The following is a 19,125-nucleotide window of genomic DNA, read 5'->3' as shown; positions in this document are numbered from 1 at the left end:
TTTTTTTTTACACGGCGAGTTGTTGTGATCTGGAAGTGGAAGCAGATTCAACAGTAACTTTCAAAAAGGAATTGGCTAAATAGTTGAAAAGGCGCAAAATCACAAATAAACCCAACGGGCAATTCAGGAGAATTCTTTACCCGGAGAGTGGTGAGAATGTGGAACTCGCTACCACAGGGAGTGGTTGAGGCAAATAGTATAGATGCATTTAAGGGGAGGCTAGATAAACACGAGGGAGAAAGGAATAGAGGGATATGCTGATGGGGTGAGATGAAGTAGGGTGGGAGGAGGCTCGTGTGGAGCGTGATAGACCAGTTGGGCCGAATGGCCCGTGCTGTAGGCTCTACGTAATTTGCAGGGCTGTGGGGAACAAGCGGTGGTGGGCGGGACTAACTGGATGGCTCTTTCGAAGAGGCGGCACCGGCACGATGGGCCGAATGGCCGCCGCCTCCTGTGCTGAACAGTTCTCTTGAGCGAGTGACGAGAGCGCGCCGAGCGGCCTCAACGATGACTGTCTCTTTCAGGCCCCATGATGCACCAGCAGCCGTCTGCCTCGCAATACAATATGCCACAGGGAGGGGGCCAGCATTACCCGAGCCAGCCGCCCATGGCCATGATGAGTCCGGTTAGCCAAGCGAATCACATGATGGGCCAGAGACAGATGCCCCCGTACAGACCAGCACAGCAAGGTGAGCCCAACCAGTAACATTATACTGGCTAGCGTAACTGTGTGCCCGGATACTAGGTTTAATCTGTTCCAACAGGCGTATCAGCACATGTCTGTGTGAGTGTGTGTGTGTACCTCACATCAGTATTCCCGGATAATTAACTGTGCCAATGTATTATGGAAGGTGTTTCGTTAAGTCCCGAAGGAAATTAGCTCTCAAGGGATGAATTTGCACTTTTCCACCCCAGTTTTGGATTAGCAGTTGCTGCATTCCTCTGTGATGGTGACCATCTGGGATCTTGCTTCACTCGTCACATTAGCACCAAACCGATGTCACTGATTGACTTACCTTCGATCTTTCTTTTATCAATATTTGTTATTTTGGGGCTGATTAAGTAATGAAGCCCTGTATAATTTTCAGGATATTAAGGGGAACAGATAGGGTAGATAGAGAGAAACTATTTCCGCTGGTTGGGGATTCTTGGACAAGGGGACATCGTCTAAAAATTAGAGCCAGACCTTTCAGGAGTGAAATTAGGAAACACTTCGACACACAAAGGGTGGTAGAAGTTTGGAACTCTCTTCCGCAAACAGCAATTGATGCTAGATCAATTAATTTTAAATGCGAGCTTGATGCATTTTTGTTGACCAAATGTATTAAGGGATATGGGCCAAAGGCGGGTAGATGGAGTTGGGTGGCAGATCAGCCATGATCTCATTGAATGGCGGAACAGGCTCGAGGGGCTGAATGGCCTCCCCCTGTTCCTATGTTCCACAGCAGGTGATGAGCATGTTTCCATCTTAAGATTTCCAGTGCGGGTCTCCGGAACGCTGAGGTGGGTTTGCTAAATGATGAGAGCTCCCCAAAATGTGTGACTTCCCTGCTCTTCCAAACAGTGTTGATGGAAAATTTTAGTAAACTAAAAACTACACTTTGTCGGTGCGGACATTAGTAATTTCAGACAGTACTGCAGTCCCCTGTAGAGTACTTTCGACTCTCTTGTTTCAAGGAGGGAAGCTTGTGCGGGTTTTATAAAAGGGGACAAGTCGTGTATGCGATTCCTGTGACGGTGGAGATGAAACAACCAATGCAAATGAAGAATGTGTAAAAGAAAATTGTTGGCTTTGCAATTCTGTTTTCTCGAGCGAAAAGCCTCCGCCGACTCGCGGACAACCTGTTGTGTGCTTTCTTTAACGCCAGGGCGGCGGTATCGCACCTGTATAGTGATGAAATGCCTGTGTGTGTCTCTCTGTGAAAACTAGTGGACGTATTTAATGGAATTTGTGCTATCTGTGTTCTGATGAAATTGTTCTTTCACTGTTCACCAGTCGAGTACACCGTAAAACTTAAAAAGTTTCTATTTAATCAGCTAGTTGTATCTGTATATTTTTATTATTATATCTATAAATAAATACCAAACGGCAAAGGCTACACTTAACGCGAGACTGTTACTTTTTTAGGTCCGCTACAACAATATGCAGGGCAGGAAGATTACTACAGTGATCAGTTCAATCATGGACAGGGTACCCCAGAGAGCATGAACCAGCAGTATTATTCTGATGGTAATACATGCCTATAAATTTTTTTTCTTTTTTGTTTTAATTTTTTCTTGCTACATTCTGTTGCATACATGAAGGTAATGTTAGGACTAATCGCAGACTGTTGTTCACTCTCTTTCTGTTGGACTAGTTTCTAGGAAGGGAGCTGAAGCTTTTGATGAGGATAGCTGGCTGCTTTCCGCTCGTTTGAGCAAGCGACGTAGGTTATTACAGCACACACATCGGCCTCTTGGCCTGCTGCTCCACACGAGCCTGCTCCCCACTCTCTTCACTTCATCTCTCGCCCTCATCTCACGCTGTGCCAGTGTATCCTTCTATTCCTTTCTCCCTCGCACACTTCCACCTTAAATGCATCTATATATAGGGCGGTGATTGGAAGGATTTATAAGCAACATAGAGCGAACTGGTTGACCTCTGTGCAGTTAAATAAATTCCATTTCTTTTTGGGTGGGGCACCAAGTGTGGCTCTCCAGCTATAGTCCACATTGGGCCATTTTCTCAACAAATGTGACCTAGAAAGAAAGAGATTTGCATTTCTATAGCACCTGTCACGACCTCAGGATGTCCCAAAGCGCTTTACAGCCAATGAAGTACTTTTTGGAGTGCAGTCACTGTTGTAATGTAGGAAACGCAGCAGCCAATTTGCGCACAGCAAGATCCCACAAACAGCAATGTGACAATGACCAGATAATCAGCTTTTTTTTTAGTGATGTTGATTGAAGGATAAATATTGGCCCAGGACAAAATGAAATTAGTTCGTACAGTTAGGGAAGCATTTTATTTAAAGTTCATGCTACATTATAGTTACGGTTATGGTGAATTAATAAGATTCTGGGAGTTTTGATAGAGTAACTAACTGTTCCCACTGGCAGGAGGGTCGGTAACCAGAGGACACAGATTTAAGATAATTAGCAAAAGAACCAGAGGGGGAGATGAGGAGAATTTTTTTACGTAGCGAGTTGTTGTGATCTGGAATGCGATGCCTGAAAGGGCGGTGGGAGCAGATTCAATAGTAACTTTCAAAAGGGGAATTGGATAAATACTTGAAAAGGAAAAAATTGCAGGGCTCTGGCCAGTGTTCCCTCTAATTTTTATTAACTGGCTGCATGGCCCATTCAGATTTTCGCGCATGCTCGGTTTCTTCCATTTGAAAAGCCAGTGAGCGGCCAGCCGGCGCGGAGTTTCCAGACCGCTGTGCGGCCGCGCAGCTTAGCGGGAACGGTGGCTACGGGGAAAGAGCAGGGGAGAGTGGGGCTAATCGGAGAGCTCTTTCAAAGAGCCGGCACAGGCACGATGGGCTGAACGGCCTCCTCCTGTGCTGTGAGACTCTGAAAACAAAACCTGCAGAATGTTATGGTTAAGAAAGTATTCAGTTGTGCGACTTATTTAAAAAAAAAAAGACAGACTTGCATTTTTATAGCGCCTTTCACGATCACTGGACACCCCAAAACACTTTACAACCAATGAAGCACTTTTTGAAGTATAGTCACTGTTGTAATGTGGGGAGCGCGGCAGCCAATATGCGCACAGCAAGCTCCCACAAACAGCAGTGTGATAATGACCAGATAATCTGTTTTTGTGATGTTGATTTGAGGGATAAATATTGGTCAGGGCACCGGGGATAACTCCCCTACTCTTCTTCGAAATAGTGCCATGGGATCTTTTACATCCACCCGAGAGAGCAGATGGGGCCTTGGTTTAACGTCTCATCCGAAAGACGGCACCTCCGACAGTGCAGCACTCCCTCAGCACTGCACTGGGAGTGTCGACCTGGATTTTTGTGCTCGAGACTCTGGAGTGGGACTTGAACCCACAATCTTCTGACTCGGAGGCGAGAGAGAGTGCGACCCACTGAGCCACAGCTGACACTTTTTTTCAAAGAAAGACTTGCATAAAGGAGAAAAGATTTATATTTTGTGAACATTAACAGCTGATCTGAAAGTTCCCCGTAACTGAGAACATCATGATAAACCACCTCCTTTCTAATACTGATGTCAAATTTGGTGCCATTGAGGTGGTAATGCTGGATTTGTATCCTGTTGGATGAAAGAGCAGCTTTTATTGCCATATGATGGGAGAGACTGAGTTTAAAGAGTCTTTAAGTGTTTCATGTTAAGTTGACAACAACAACTTGTATTTATACAGCGCCTTTAACGTAGTAAAACCTCCCAAGGTGCTTCACAGGAACGATTATCAAACAAAATTTGACACTGAGCCACATAAGGAGATATTAGGACAGGCGACCAAAAGCTTGGTCAAAGAGGTAGGTTTTAAGGAGCGTCTTAAAGGAGGAGAGAGAGGCGGAGAGGTTTAGGGAGGGAATTCCAGAGCTCGGGGCCCAGGCAGCTGAAGGCACGGCCGCCAATGGTGGAGCGATGGAAATCGGGGATGCTCAAGAGGCCAGAATTGGAGGAGCGCAGAGATCTTGGGGGGGGGGGGGGGGGGGCTATTGTAGAGTTGGAGGTATTTACAGAGGTATAGAGGGTTGGAGACCATGGAAGGATTTGAACACCAGGATGCGAATTTTAAATTCGAGGCGTTGTCTGACTGGGAGCCACTGTCGGTCAGCGAGCACAGGGGTGATGGGTGAATGGGACTTGGTGCGAGTTAGGACACGGGCAGCAGAGTTTTGGGGGGCAGCAGAGTTTTGGGTGACCTCAAGTTTACGCAAGGTGGAATGCCGGCCAGGTAAGTTTCAGAACAGTCGGGTCTGGAGGTGATGAAAGCGTGTACTGATCCAAATACACTTATTAAGTGGAACTAGCAGTAATTGGGGCTGAGAGTACTGTGAATTTTATTGAAAATATTGGCCTGTTATGCTTGAGGCATATCACAGTACGAGTCCATTATTAAGGAAACAGTAACAGGGCATTTGGATAAACATAATTTAATAGGACAGAGTCAGCATGGTTTTGTGAAGGGGAAGTCATGTTTGACAAATTTGCTCGAATTCTTTGAGGATGTAACATACAGGGTGGATAAGGGGGAACCAGTGGATGTGGTGTATTTGGACTTCCAAAAGGCATTTGACAAGGTGCCACACAAAAGATTACTGATCAAGATAAAAAATCACAGGATTGGGGGTAATATACTGGCATGGGTGGAAGATTGGCTATCTAACAGAAAACAAAGAGTTGGGATAAATGGTTCGTTCTCGGGCTGGCAATCAGTAACTAGTGGTGTTCCGCAGGGGTCAGTGCTGGGACCCCAACTCTTTACAATCTATATTAACGATTTGGAGGAAGGGACCGAGTACAACATATCCAAGTTTGCCGACGATACAAAGATGGGAGGGAAAGCAGTGAGTGAGGAGGACATAAAAAAACCTGCAAAAGGACATAGACAGGCTAAGTGAGCGGGCAGAAACTTGGCAGATGAAATATAATACTGGAAAGTGTGAGGTTATGCACTTTGGCAGAAAAAATCAAAGAGCAAGTTATTATCTAAATGGAGAGAAACTGCAAAGTGCTACAGTACAAAGGGATCTGGGGGTCCTGGTGCATGAAACACAGAAGGTTAGTATGCAGGTGCAGCAGGTGATCAGGAAGGCCAATGGAATCTTGGCTTTTATTGCAAGGGGGATGGAGTATAAAAACAGGGAAGTCTTGCTGCAGTTATACAGGGTATTGGTGAGGCCACACCTGGAATACTGCGTGCAGTTTTGGTTTCCATATTTAAGAAAAGAAATACTTGCCCTCGAGGCAGTTCAGAGAAGGTTCACTCGGTTGATTCCGGAGATGAGGGGGTTGACGTATGAGGAAAGGTTGAGCAGGTTGGGACTCTACTCATTGGAGTTCAGAAGAATGAGAGGCGATCTTATCGAAACATATAAGCTTGTGAGGGGGCTTGATCGGGTGGATTCGGTGAGGATGTTTCCACTGATGGGTGAGACTAGAACTAGGGGGCATAATCTTAGACTAAGGGGCTGCCCTTTCAAAACTGAAATGAGGAGAAACTTCTTCACTCAGAGGGTAGTAAATCTATGGAATTTGCTACCCCAGAGAGCTGTGGAAGCTGCAACATTAAATAAATTTAAAACGGAGATAGACAGTTTCCTAGCAGATAAGGGAATTAGGGGTTACGGGGAGAGGGCAGGGAAGTGGACGTGAGTCTAGGTTCGGATCAGCCATGATCCTATTGAATGGCGGAGCAGGCCCGAGGGGCCGTATGGCCTACTCCTGCTCCTACTTATGAGTGCTTTCCATGGATTTTTGCAGGATTTTTTTTTTGGGGTCAGAATAGTCCATTTTTAAGTGTCAGTTGTGGCTCAGTGGGCAGCACCCTCGCCTCTGAGTCAGAAGGTTGTGGGTTCAAGTCCCACTCCAGAGACGTGAGCACAAAAATCTAGGCTGACACTCCCAGTGCAGTGCTGAGGGAGTGCTGCACTGTCGGAGGTGCCGTCTTTCGGATGAGACGTTAAACCGAGGCCCCGTCTGCTCTCACAGGTGGATGTAAAAGATCCCACGGCTACTATTTCGAAGAAGAGCAGGGGAGTTCTCCCCGGTGTCCTGCGGCCATTATTTATCCCACAATCAGCATCACAAACAGATTATCTGGTCATGAAACGCCACAGCATACAAGGCTACGGACCAAGTGCTGGAAAATGGGGTTAGAATAGACGGATTGATGGCCGGCGCAGACACGATGGGCCGGAGGGCTTCTTTCTGGACTGTATAACTCTATCTATCTATTATCACATTGCTGTGTGTGGGAGCTTGCTGTGCGCAAATTGGCTGCCGCGTTTCCCACATTACAACAGTGACCACTTCAAAAAGTACTTCATTGGCTGTAAAGCGTTTTGGGACGTCTGGTGGTCATGAAAGGCGCTATAGAAATGCAGGAAAAAGTCACGTTTTTTTCTTTAAAATAAAAAATCTGGTTTCCTAGTCTCGACGTGGTTAACACCCTCTTAGAAGCAGTGTGGATAATCAGTCAACATTCTCCTCTCTTTCTCCGCCCACTGACATTCTTCCCATGATAAATCACATCTGTTCAGTTCTCCAGCGCTGGAATCGTGGGAGGAATTTGCATTGTAGTCTGTATTTTTGGGGGGGGGGGGGGGTTTGCATCGCTGGTGTGGCTGAGAGCTTCTCCCTTGCTGCCTTGCAACTATTTGTTTTGTATCCGTTTCTGTGATGTGTGCGTCTCTGGCAAGGCCAGCATTTATTGCCCACTTCTTGAACCGCTGCAGTCCGTGTGGTGAAGGTGCTCCCACAGTGCTGTTAGGGAGGGAGCTTCAGGATTTTGACCCAGCGACGATGAAGGAACGGCCGATATATTTCCAAGTCAGGATGGTGTGTGTGACTCGGAGGGGAACTTGGAGGTGGCGGTGTTCCCATGCGGCTGCTGCCCTTGTCCTTTTAGGTGGTAGGGGGCATTGGTTTGGGAGGTGCTGTCGAAGAAGCCTTATTAAAAATAAGTAATTGAACAAACCACGCCCATTTTTAAAAATTGAATTGCTTTAGATGTAATAGTATCTGATAAGGAACAAATGCTGAAATAATGTGAATAGTTCAGAAGTATATCGACAGAACCAAATAGAACATACATTACAATTACAACTCCTTTTTTTAAATACTAGATCCCATATGCCAGTAAAATAATTGAGAACATGAGGTATAAAGGAAGAAAGACTTGCATTTCTATAGCGCCTTTCACTACCTCAGGATATCCCAAAGCGCTTTACAGCCAATGAAGTACTTTTTTAAGTATTGTAATGTAGGGAACACAGCAGCCAATTTGCACACAGCAAGCTCCCACAAACAGCAATGTGATGATGACCAGATAATCTGTTTTAGTGATGTTGATTGAGGGATAAATATTGGCCCCAGGACACCGGGGAGAACTCCCCCTGCTCCTCTTCGAAATAGTGGCCATGGGATCTTTTACGTCAACCTTTGAGGGCAGACAGGGCCTCGGTTTAACATCTCACCCGAAAGATGGCACCTCCGACAGTGCGGCACTCCCTCTGCACTGCACTGGGAGCGTCGGCCTAGATTTTGTGCTCAAGTCTCTGGAGTGAGAATTCTGACTCTGAGGCGAGAGTGCGACCCACTGAGTCAAGGCTGACACTTAAAGGAGTAAGGTAGGGAGAGATGGGAAAGAAAGACAAAATAAATGCGAATTAACTCCACATCCGGGGCCCTGTGCCCTGTTTAAGGTTCAGTGCCCCAGGACATGCCCCGATCCAGTTTCGGACCAGAGAAAAGATAGCAAACCCAAGTGGCTGTAGCCTCCATTTAAAACATTTTATTTCCTTTTTAGTTGTACCATTCAAACAATAACAGAATGAAAGCTGGACTAATCCTGGTTCCTACAATTGGGGACGGGATCTGTTCAATTCATTTGAAGTGCTCGTTATCTCTTCCTAACTTTAAATAAATGTTCCAGGGTCAGATGACGAGTGTCTCCGACAAATAATAAATGTTGCTTCGCTCCCTCCCTGCCAGTTCCCGCTGCAGACTTCTCCCCCATGGCGCTCTCGTAATCCCTCCTGTCTGCCTTTCAGTGCCAGCTGTTGTGCCGATGGAGATGGATGCTGCAAATGCTCGATGCCATTTTTTCCTCCGAGTCTTGTCAGCCGTACAGCTAGTCGTGCACTTAATGCGTGTTAAAATCGAAACGGGTTAGAAATCATTTTCGTCGGGATTACTTTTTTTTTCATTTTCCTGCTTTGGGCTTGAGAAGTAAAAAAGGTTCCCGCTTTGAATCAAGAACTTGGTGGTGTTTCTGAATAATTCTGCATGTATTCCACTTGGGGGCAGTTCATTCCACAAACAGAGATGTCTTGGTACCAATCAGTTGCATCATAATTGGTGCAGCAGAGTTTACATTTATTCATAGATTTTCCACATTCATTCGTAGATAAGAACATAAGAAATAGGAGCAGGATTAGGCCACACGGCCCCTCGAGCCTGCTCCGCCATTCAGTAATATCGTGGCTGGTCTTGGGCTCAAAGCCACTTCCCTGCCCGCTCCCCATAACCCTTCACTCCCTTATCTTGCAAAAATCTGTCTATCTCCACCTTTAATGACCCAGCCTCCACAGCTCTCTGGGGCAGAGAATTCCACAGATTTACGACCCTCTGAGAGAAGAAATTCCTCCTCATCTCCGTTCTAAAAGGGCGACCCTTTATTCTGAGACTGTGCCCCCGAGTTCTAGATTTCCCCACGAGGGGAAACATCCTCTCTGCATCTACCTTGTCGAGCCCCCTCAGTATCTTATGTTTCAATAAGATCACCTCTCATAGTTCTAAATTCCAATGAGTATAGGCTCAACCTTTCCTCATAAGTCAAACCCCCTCATCTCTGGAATTAACCGAGTGAATCGTCTCTGAACTGCCTCCAATGCAAGTACAGGAAACTCTCGTTTAAACGGCACCTAAATATCCGGAATTCTCTATTAACCGGCAAAATTCATACTCCAAAAACAACACTTCAATAACCGGCAATGTTGCCGAGTCCGAGTCTCCCGCGGTGGCCAAGTTAGTCAGTGGGGGTAGTTCTCCAAACTGCCACTACTCGGCTTCTTGGCGCTGTCGGAAGTCCGAACACCTCAATAACAGGAGTCTGACCCCATCGCGCTGCCAGTAGTCTCTTCCGATTCCCTATTTTTCTGTTTACTGTATAAGTTTTGTTTTACTGTTAAGTAATTAAAGAGTTATGGATTACCCTCAACTGGCAGTACTGTATTTAATCAAGCATCTTCCACCATCCATTTAACACAACATTCTGTAGATGAGTACCCAATTACTGTATACTGCACATTTCTTGATTTTTTTAATTTTTGTTTGTCAAAAATAGCCTCGGTAGATAACCCTCTCCGTCAACCGGCACCATCCCAGTCCTGGATACCAAAGAGTTTCCTGTATATCCTTCCTTAAATAAGGAGATGTTATGCATCATCGAGGACTCTTGCTTTTCAGGTGTTAACCGTGGCTCAGTGGGCAGTACCCTCCCCTCGGAGTCAGAAGGTTGTGGGTTCGAGTCCCACTCCAGAGACTTCAGCACAAAAATCCAGGCTGACACTCCGGTGCGGAGGGAGTGCCGCACTGTCGGAGGTGCTGTCTTTCAGATGAGATGTTAAACCGAGGCCCCGTCTGCTCTCTCAGGTTGGATGTAAAAGATCCCACGGCCACTATTTCAAAGAAGAGCAGGGGAGTTATCCCCGGTGTCCTGGCCAATATTTTTTTCCCGTTTTTTTTATGGGATGTGGGCGTCGCTGGCAATGCCAGCATTTATTGCCCATCCCGAATTCTCCTCGAGAAGGTGGTGGTGAGCCGCCTTCTTGAACCGCTGCAGTCCGTGTGGTGAAGGTGCTCCCACAGTGCTGTTAGGGAGGGAGTTCCAGGATGTTGACCCAGCGACAGTGATCAATCAACATCACAAAAAGCAGATGATCTAGTCATTATCACATTGCTGCTTGTGGGAGCTTCCTGTGCGCAAATTGGCCGCCGCGTTTCCTACATTACAACAGTGACTGCACTTTAAAAAAGTACTTCATTGGCTGTAAAGCGGTTTGGGATGCCCTGAGGTCGTGAAAGGCGCTATAGAAATGCAAGTCTGTCTTTCTTTCCCTGTGTCTTTCCTTTGCCCTTTCTTCCAGATGGATTAACTCCATCCATAGCCCAATTGTTTTTTTAAGTACTTGAGAGACTTGCAGCGTGAGAAGTTCCCGTGGGGTGTACTCGATTGCACTATGGTACTGGCCTTTCGTGGAGTGACACCGTTGGACCTCCAGTGGGCTGTGTGCCTTGCAATTACAGAACATGATGGAACAGAGGAAGAAATGAGAACATAGGAGCAGGAGGAGGCCACTCAGCCCCTCGAGCCTATTCCACCATTCAGTGAGATCATGGCTGATCTGTATCTTCACTCCATCTACCCGCCTTGGTTCCATAACCCTTAAAAACCCTTGCTTAGCAAAAATCTATCAATCTTAATTTTGAAATCTTCAATTGACCCTCCAGCCTCAACAGCTTTTTGGGGGAACAGAGTTCCAGATTTCCACCACCCTTTGTGTGAAGAAGTGCTTCCTGACATCACCCCTGAACAGCCTGGCTCTAATTTTAAGGTTTTGCCTCCCCCCACCCCCCCCCCCCCCCTCCTTGTTCTGAACTCCCCCCTCACCAGAGGAAATAGCTTCGACCCTATCAACAATTTTAATCATCTTAAACATCTCAATGAGATCGCCCCTTAATCTACTACACTGGCGGAAATACGAGCCTCGTCCGTGCAACCTGTCGTTATACTTTAACCCTTTTAGCCCCGGTATCATCCTGGTGACTGCTGCGCCCCTGTGCAATGTAGTTACACAATCTGTTTCCCGTGCAGGGAGGGGTTGCTAATGTTGGCTTATTGTCCGAAAGAAGCACAAAGCAGCCTCTGGATGTTTCTGGCGGGGGTGCTGGGGGATGTGGTTAGAGGGTCGCACCAGACTACTCTTGTACCCTAACTTGTTCGAGATAGAAGTTCCGGCAGTAAGATGCGTACCATCTTGTCCAAAGAATGGTGTATGAACAGGATGGAATATTGAAGTTGGGGAAGATGAATAAAACTGCAGTGGAATTCCGTACATCCGACTCAGTCAGGAACTAGCTATTTTCAGATATTTGATCAGGTGAGATACATAAAACGTGACATTTTCTTATCATTATAGAGCAGCCCCTGTGGATTTAAATGTTGATAAATATTGCATTATAGAATAGGCAATAAATAAAGACAGACTTGCATCTCTATAATGCCTTTCACGACATCCCAAAGCGTTCCACAGCCAATGAAGTGTAGTCACTGCTGCAATGTAGGAAACGCGGCAGCCAATTTGTGCACAGCAAGCTCCCACAAACAGCAATGTGTTAATGACCAGATAATCTTTTTTTTTAGTGATGTTGATTGAGGGATAAATATTGGCCCCAGGACACCGGGGAGAATGCCCCCCTGCTCTTCTTCGAAATAGTGGCCGTGGGATCTTTTATGTCCACCCGAGAGAGTAGACGGGGCCTCGGTTTAACATTTCATCTGAAAGACGGCACCTCTGACAGTGCGGCACTCCCTCAGCACTGCACTGGGAGTATCGGCCTAGATTTTTGCGCTCCAGTCTCTGGAGCGGGACTTGAACCCACGACCTTCTGACTCAGAGGCGAGAGCGCTACCCACTGAGTCATGGCTGACATTTATATCGCGTTTCTCGCAACCTCAGGCCCTCCCAAAGCGCTTCACAACCATCAAGGTATTTTCTAAGTGTCGTCGCTGTTGTAATGTGGGAAAAATAAAACTAAATGTGTGCGCCAAATAGTTGACTGAGTCATGACATTTTTGAGATCGTCTCTTCACTCTTTTCTAGGATTACATATTCAATTCAGGCAGACATTTTTTAATATAATTAAGGCACTATTTGCTTTCCCTGCATTTTGTGAAAAGGCTATAACACATGTCGGGTTTAATCGTGTGCATTATTTAATGAAACGTAATTGTGTGGATAGTATTTTTCAAATTGTCAATTTGCTCTCCCGCCCACTCCTGGCTTGTTTGAGTGTGGACTGTGGGCTTAAATCCTGTTTACAAAATCCTTGCATCATGTCCTAATTCTTCCACGTGTTTCCCAGTGTCAATCTTATTTTGTTCATTTATAAAATACATAAAGCAGGGTAATTGTCAGCGTGGGTTGCCTCACTTGTTATCTTTCGATGCACGTGGGCACGGTAAAGAAATCTGGATATTTGCTCCTGACAGTTTTGAATTTCATAGTTGGATATGCATTTACGGCTTGGCCAATCTGGAGAGGTGTTTTTAAAAAATAAAAAAAAATCTTGGAAGAGTTTTGTTAAGAGTACATAGGGAAAACTGTTTCCAGTGGCAGGAGGGTCGGTAACCAGAGGACACAGAATTAAGATGATTGGCAAAAGAAGCAATGGGGGAGATGAGGAAAAATCATTTATCGCAGCGAGCTGCTGTGATCTGGAATGCGCTGCCTGAAAGGGCGGTGGAAGCAGATTCAATAGTAACTTTCAAAAGAGGAATTGGGTAAATACTTGAAAAGGAAAACATTTGCAGGGCTGTGGGGAAAGAGCAGGGGGCAGTGGGACTGATTGGAGAGCTCGTTCAAAGAGCCGGCACAGGCACGATGGGCCGAACGGCCTCCTCCTGTGCTGTATGATTCTCTGATGTGTACTCTTCTGCCTTACTGTCTCTTTAATACTCCGACCTATCGCACTGTGTCTTCCCTCAAATCTTTTTAATACATCGAAATTTAACTTGCTTAATAGACTCTCTCAACTTTATGATTAAAAGTTTCGAGATTCTCATTTAGTGATGGGAAAGGTTTTTTGCAGACTGATTGCTATCAATAATGTAGGCAGACTTTTAGTCGAGACTACAAAAGGTAGCGGTGTGTGCCTGTGAAATATTGGTTCTGATGTGTGCGGGTATTTATTAGCTAAATGTGGTCGCCCTGCTCCTGTTGTTTTCCTGGGGGATGTCCTAGTACGTATTACAAGCCTTTCAAACCAAATTGCATGACAGCTTTTAAATAAAATAACCGTCCTGGGCTTCTGTTCCCATTGCTGCTGCTGAGCGTCGGACACTCCCAGCAAAAATATCAGCCAGGACGACATTATCTTGCTGGATTTCATGAGTCTTCACATCACTCCTGACTAAATAGGAGATGAGAATTGCCTGAAGGCTTGAAATAAAAGCATTTTACATGTCCCATCCAGCAATCTTTGGCTAAAGCAGTCAACTCGGGGGAAATCTCAGTCGATAAGTTTTACATTTCTTACTCGCTCTTTCAAAACCTCCCCACTCCCTCCTAATTTAAAGAAAACACACAGGGAAAGGAGAGCGTTTGTCAGAACAGTTGCTATGGCTTTCTTTTTTTTTTTACTTCCTTTCAATTATGTAATTTTCTGAAACTTATTTTTACCGACAGTCTTTAAACTGCAGTTTAGAAAAGAGTTTTGAAACGCCTTCCAAGTATGTCTTCGTCTAGCATCTGTTGGGAGTGGTAGGAGCGGGGTGGGTGGGGGGGAAGTTATTGGAATCTATAATTAAGGACAGCGTGACTGTGCACTTAAAGAGAAACTTGAGCTGATCAAAGGTGGACAGCTTTAAGTTCCTAGGAGTCCACATCATGGAAGACCTCTCCTGGTCCCTCAACACCTCCTCTCTGGTGAAGAAGGCCCAGCAGCGCCTATATTTCCTAAGGAGGCTGAAGGGATGTAACCTGTCACCCCTGATCCTCTCTAACTTTTACCGCTGCACAATAGAGAGCATCCTGACGAACTGTATCACAGTATGGTATGGCAGCTGTAGCTACTATGACCGGAAAGCCCTGCAGCGGGTAGTCAAAACTGCCCAACGCATTACCGGCACCCGGCTACCGACCATAGAGCACATATACCAGAAACGCTGTTTACGGAGGTCACGGTCCATCATCAAAGACCCTACCCACCCCAGCCACAGTCTGTTCGCCCTCCTGCCATCTGGGAGATGCTACAGATGCATTCGCACCCGTACAACCAGATTTAGGAACAGCTTCTTTCCCAGGGCTGTCACCCTACTGAACTCCACAAATAAACTCTAAAGCCTGCACACCTGCCAATGCACTTTATTATGGTTATGTTTATGTTAATGTATTACAAGCCAAATGTATGTTGAATGTTTAAATGTCTTAATCTAAATGTACACTCTCGGGAGCCACAAGCCTACATTTCGTTGTACTGCACTTGTGCACTAACAATGACAATAAAAGTTGATTTGATTTGATTCCATGCTGGCTCTCTCTCTAAGGAGTAGGTCATGTCCAGCGCTCCCTCTAAGCTGCACAGCCACGCAGCTCTCTGCCGGTCCCAGCTCCGTTGTGTTCCTATAGCACATCTTTTTTTTAATATATTACATAGAAACATTGAAGATAGGAGCAGGAGTCGGCCATTCGGCCCCTCGAGCCCGCTCCGCCATCCAATGAGATCATGGCTGATCATCCAAACTCAGTACCCTGTCCCTGCCTTCTCCCCATATCCCTTGATCCCTTTAGCCTTAAGAAACATATCTAACTCCTTCTTGAATATATTTAATGAATTGGCCTCCACTGCCTTCTGTGGTAGAGAATTCCACAGGTTCACCACTCTCTGGGTGAAGTAATTCCTCCTCATCTCTGTCCTAAATGGCTTACCCCTTATCCTTAGACTGTGACCCCTGGTCCTGGACTCCCTGGCCATTGGGAACATCCTTCTTGTATCTAGTCTGTCTAGTCCTGTTAGAATTTTATAAGTTTCAATGAGATCCCCTCTCATTCTTCTAAACTCCAGCGAGTATAAGCCCAATCGATCCAATCTCTCTTCATACGTCATTCCTGCCAACCCAGGTAACAGTCTGGTGAATCTTCGCTGCACTCCCTCCATGGAAGAACATCCTTCCTCAGATAAGGCGACCAAAACTGCACACAATACTCAAGGTGCGGTCTCGCCAAGGCCCTGTACAACTGCAGCAAGAAATCCTTGTTCCTGTACTCGAACCCTCTTGCTACGAAGGCCAACATACCATTTGCCACCTTAACCGCCTGTTGCACCTGCATGCTTACCTTCAGCGACTGGTGCACAAGGACACCCAGGTCTCGTTGCACTTCCCCTTCGCCCAATCTACTGCCGTATTAGTTCTTGGGATGTGGGCGTCGCTGGCAAGGCCAGCATTTATTGCCCATCCCTAACTGCCCTCGAGAAGGTGGTGGCGACTTTGGAACACAGGAACAGGAGGAGGCCATTCAGCCCCTCGAGCCTGTCACGCCATTCAGTGAGATCGCGGCTGATCCGTTAGCTTAAATCCGCCTGCCCGCCTTGGATCCGGAACCCGTGACACACTTGGCCAACAGAAATCAATCATTCCCTCTGGAAGGCCGAAATAGCAGGACATCATTGGTCCCTGCAATAAGCAAATGTTATCTGTAATGAATGAGAGCGATGGTTTAAAATATTCCCTAAACTGGCTTTATTTAAATCTCTGACCCATCAACCTTATGTCTTACGGCATAAAGATTAAAGAAATAGCAGCAGGAGTCGGTCATTCGGACCCTCGAGCCTGCTCCGCCATTCAATAAGATCATGGCTGATCTGATCTTGGCCTATTCTCCACTTCCCTGCCCGCTCCCCATAACCCTCGACTCCCTCACCTTTCAAAAATCTGCCTATCTCCACCTTAAATACATTCAATGACCCAGCCTCCACAGCTCTCTGAGGAGGAGAATTCCAAAGATTCACGACCCTCTGAGAAAAATAAATTCCTCCTCATTTCCGTTTTAAATGGGTGCCCCTTTTATTCTGAAATCATGCCCCCTAGTTCTAGATTCCCCCACTGCCATAAGTAAAATGGAGGTCTCTCATTGGTCTCGAGTTAATCTGTGACCTTTCTCTTAACTTCCATTCTGCTTCCCTTGTGGCGACTGAATCAAATAGCCTCCCGATCATCAACCGTTTTGAATAAGTATTCAATCTCCACATCCCTATCTGCATTCTGAATAAGCTCAACGTTAAATGTTAAGTTTACTTTAAACAGGAGTGGCGCTGTCGGGGGGGGGAGGAGGAAGGGCTGATTTTTGACTACAACAAATCAAAATCTCTCCTTTCAGCGAGGGGGACACAGTAACCACCTTTAAATTTCTTTTCAATTATTTTAAATCCTGTTTCCAGGAAAGGCGGGAATGAAGAGTGCTTTTTGCGTTGGGAAGAGACGAGGGAATTTTGATTGTTGAGTTAGTTACTGAAAGAAAGCATTTCTATCGCGCTCTTCCACCACCTCCGGACATCCCAATGTGCTTTACAGCCGATTGAGTCATTTTTGAAGTGTAGTCGCTGTTGTCATTCTGAATCAAAATAAAAATCTCAATCGTTGCAGCACAGGAGGGCGCGCATTCGGCCCGTCAAGCCTGTGCCGGCTCTCTGCAAGAGCACTTCAGCTAGTCTCACTCACCCCCCCCCGCCCTTTTCCCCATAGCCCGACAACAACATCAACTTGTGCATTTATATAACGCCTTAGCGTCCCAACAAAACTTCACACCGAGCCACATAAGGAGATAATGGGACAGATGGCCAAAAGCTTGGTCAAAGAGTTCAGTTCAGTTCAGCTTTATTTGCCGCATGTAACCAGTACAAGTACAATGGAATGCTTGTTCCCCGTAGGGACGCGTCAGCTATACATACAGCGCCGCGTTCAGAGTCAATACAATGGCTTCCCGTGGCAGTGGGAGCACGATGTCCCTCAGCCGCTCCGTCCTCCTCGTCACCGCGGCCTCCTCCTCACTGTTGCCGGCTCCACGTGTGGTGGCCTGCTTCTCCCTCTCTGGCTGCCATGCCCGGCTCCCCTCCTCCCATCTGGACTGCGAGTTACCCGCCATGGAGCTGCCAGCCGACGTGCTGCAGCGTGTCGACGTGTCTGCTGCTGCTGCTTGTTGCGCTGCGCTCCACCGCCCGACTCGCCGAACACATCGTCGGGATGTGAATGCTCCAATCGCCGCGGCCTCCTCTTCACCGTCGCCGGCTCCACGCTCCATGGCCCGGGGCCTGCTTCTCCCTCTCGCGGGTCGGCCTCTGGCCGCCATGCTCGGCTCCCCTCCTCCCAGTCAGAATTCCTTCCCGCCGAGGAGCTGCTGGCTGATGTGCTCCAGCGGGTCGACTTTATGGCTGCTGCTGCTGTTCGCTGCGCTGCCTCTGCCCGACTCACCGAGCACCTCGCTCCGGTTGCGGGAGCGAGCGGCAAGAGCTGGCCGCCCGAAGCAGGGAGAGCGCTCTCAGCACTGGACCGTCGCGGCCGCCATCTTGAGGGAGAGGGAGGTTTTAAGGAGCGTCTTAAAGGAGAGAGAGGCGGAGAGGTTTAAGGAGGGAATTCCAGAGCTTGGGGCCCAGGCAGCTGAAGGCACGGCTGCCAATGGTGGAACGATGGAAATCGGGGGACGCGCAGGAGGCCGGAATTGGTGTTGCAGTGATTATGATGGTGAACGGCCACAATCTTTTGTCAGTAAGCCTCTTGGATACTGAAGTTGCTGTTGGGTGCAGTTTTCAAGAATGATTCAGCCGCACCCCTCTTAATTTGTTCGCTAATTATTGCATTGCAACAAAACTTAATCAGAAAGAGGAAAACTCTTTTCTCGAGAGCCAGCTTTGGCCTTTTGACTCCAGTAGAACAAGGGAAGTAAGTGTGGATCTCGAATCCGGGATTCTGCTCAAGTGGGACGGTATTTGTTCCGTTTCTGTGTGCAAGTAATGGAGTTAGTAAGAAATGCTCCTTAATGATGCCATATTTTTTTTTTATTTATTCGTTTATGGGATGTGGACATCACTGGCAAGGCCCGGCATTTGTTGCCCATCCCTAATGGCCCTCGAGAAGGTGGTGGTGAGCCGCCTTGAACCGCTGCAGTCCGTGTGGTGAAGGTGCTCCCACAGTGCCGTTAGGGAGGGAGTTCCAGGATTTTGACCCAGCGACGATGAAGGAACGGCCGATATATTTCCAAGTCAGGATGGTGTGTGACTCGGAGGGGAACTTGGAGGTGGTGGTGTTCCCATGCGCCTGCTGCCCTTGTCCTTCTAGGTGGAAGAGGTCGCGGGTTTGGAAGGTGCTGCCGAAGAAGCCTTGGCGAGTTGCTGCAGTGCATCTTGTAGATGGTACACACTGCAGCCACGGTACGCCGGTGGTGGAGGGAGTGAATGTTTAAGATGGTGACTGTAGGGTCATTGTCTGAATATGTACAGTTGGTGTTTATTTTAGTGTTTGCTTCTTAAATTTGAAAGTAGGAGTACACATCCACAGTGAGCTGCCCCAGTGCAGAACTCTAGGTAGTGAATACCAGAACAAGGGATCTCAGCAACGCATCATTTGTGCCCCTCCGACAGTGCGGCGCTCCCTCAGCGCCGCCC

At 47.0% G+C, this 19,125-nt stretch overlaps 1 protein-coding gene across 5 annotated transcripts in view; it reads left to right on the top strand.

The window, feature by feature from the left end:
• Positions 1-19,125, top strand: part of ss18 (SS18 subunit of BAF chromatin remodeling complex) — a 114,610-nt gene that overhangs the window by 52,240 nt on the left and 43,245 nt on the right. For 2 of the 5 annotated variants that reach the window (XM_085992242.1, XM_085992244.1), the window contains exons 6-7: positions 525-689; positions 2,129-2,230. The exons of 1 other annotated variant lie outside the window; for it this stretch is intronic. In XM_085992242.1, the coding sequence (XP_085848368.1) occupies positions 525-689; positions 2,129-2,230 (267 nt within the window). The remainder of the gene's footprint in view (positions 1-524; positions 690-2,128; positions 2,231-19,125) is intronic. 2 more of the 5 variants (XM_085992243.1, XM_085992245.1) reach the window with 1 other exon arrangement.

The sequence above is a fragment of the Somniosus microcephalus genome, chromosome 7 (genome assembly GCF_052327205.1).
Source record: "Somniosus microcephalus isolate GS21.2 chromosome 7, FLI_Smic_1.0, whole genome shotgun sequence".
Classification (NCBI taxonomy): domain Eukaryota; kingdom Metazoa; phylum Chordata; class Chondrichthyes; order Squaliformes; family Somniosidae; genus Somniosus; species Somniosus microcephalus.
Note: the sequence above shows the minus strand (reverse complement) of the source record. Positions and strands in the feature narration are given on the sequence as shown.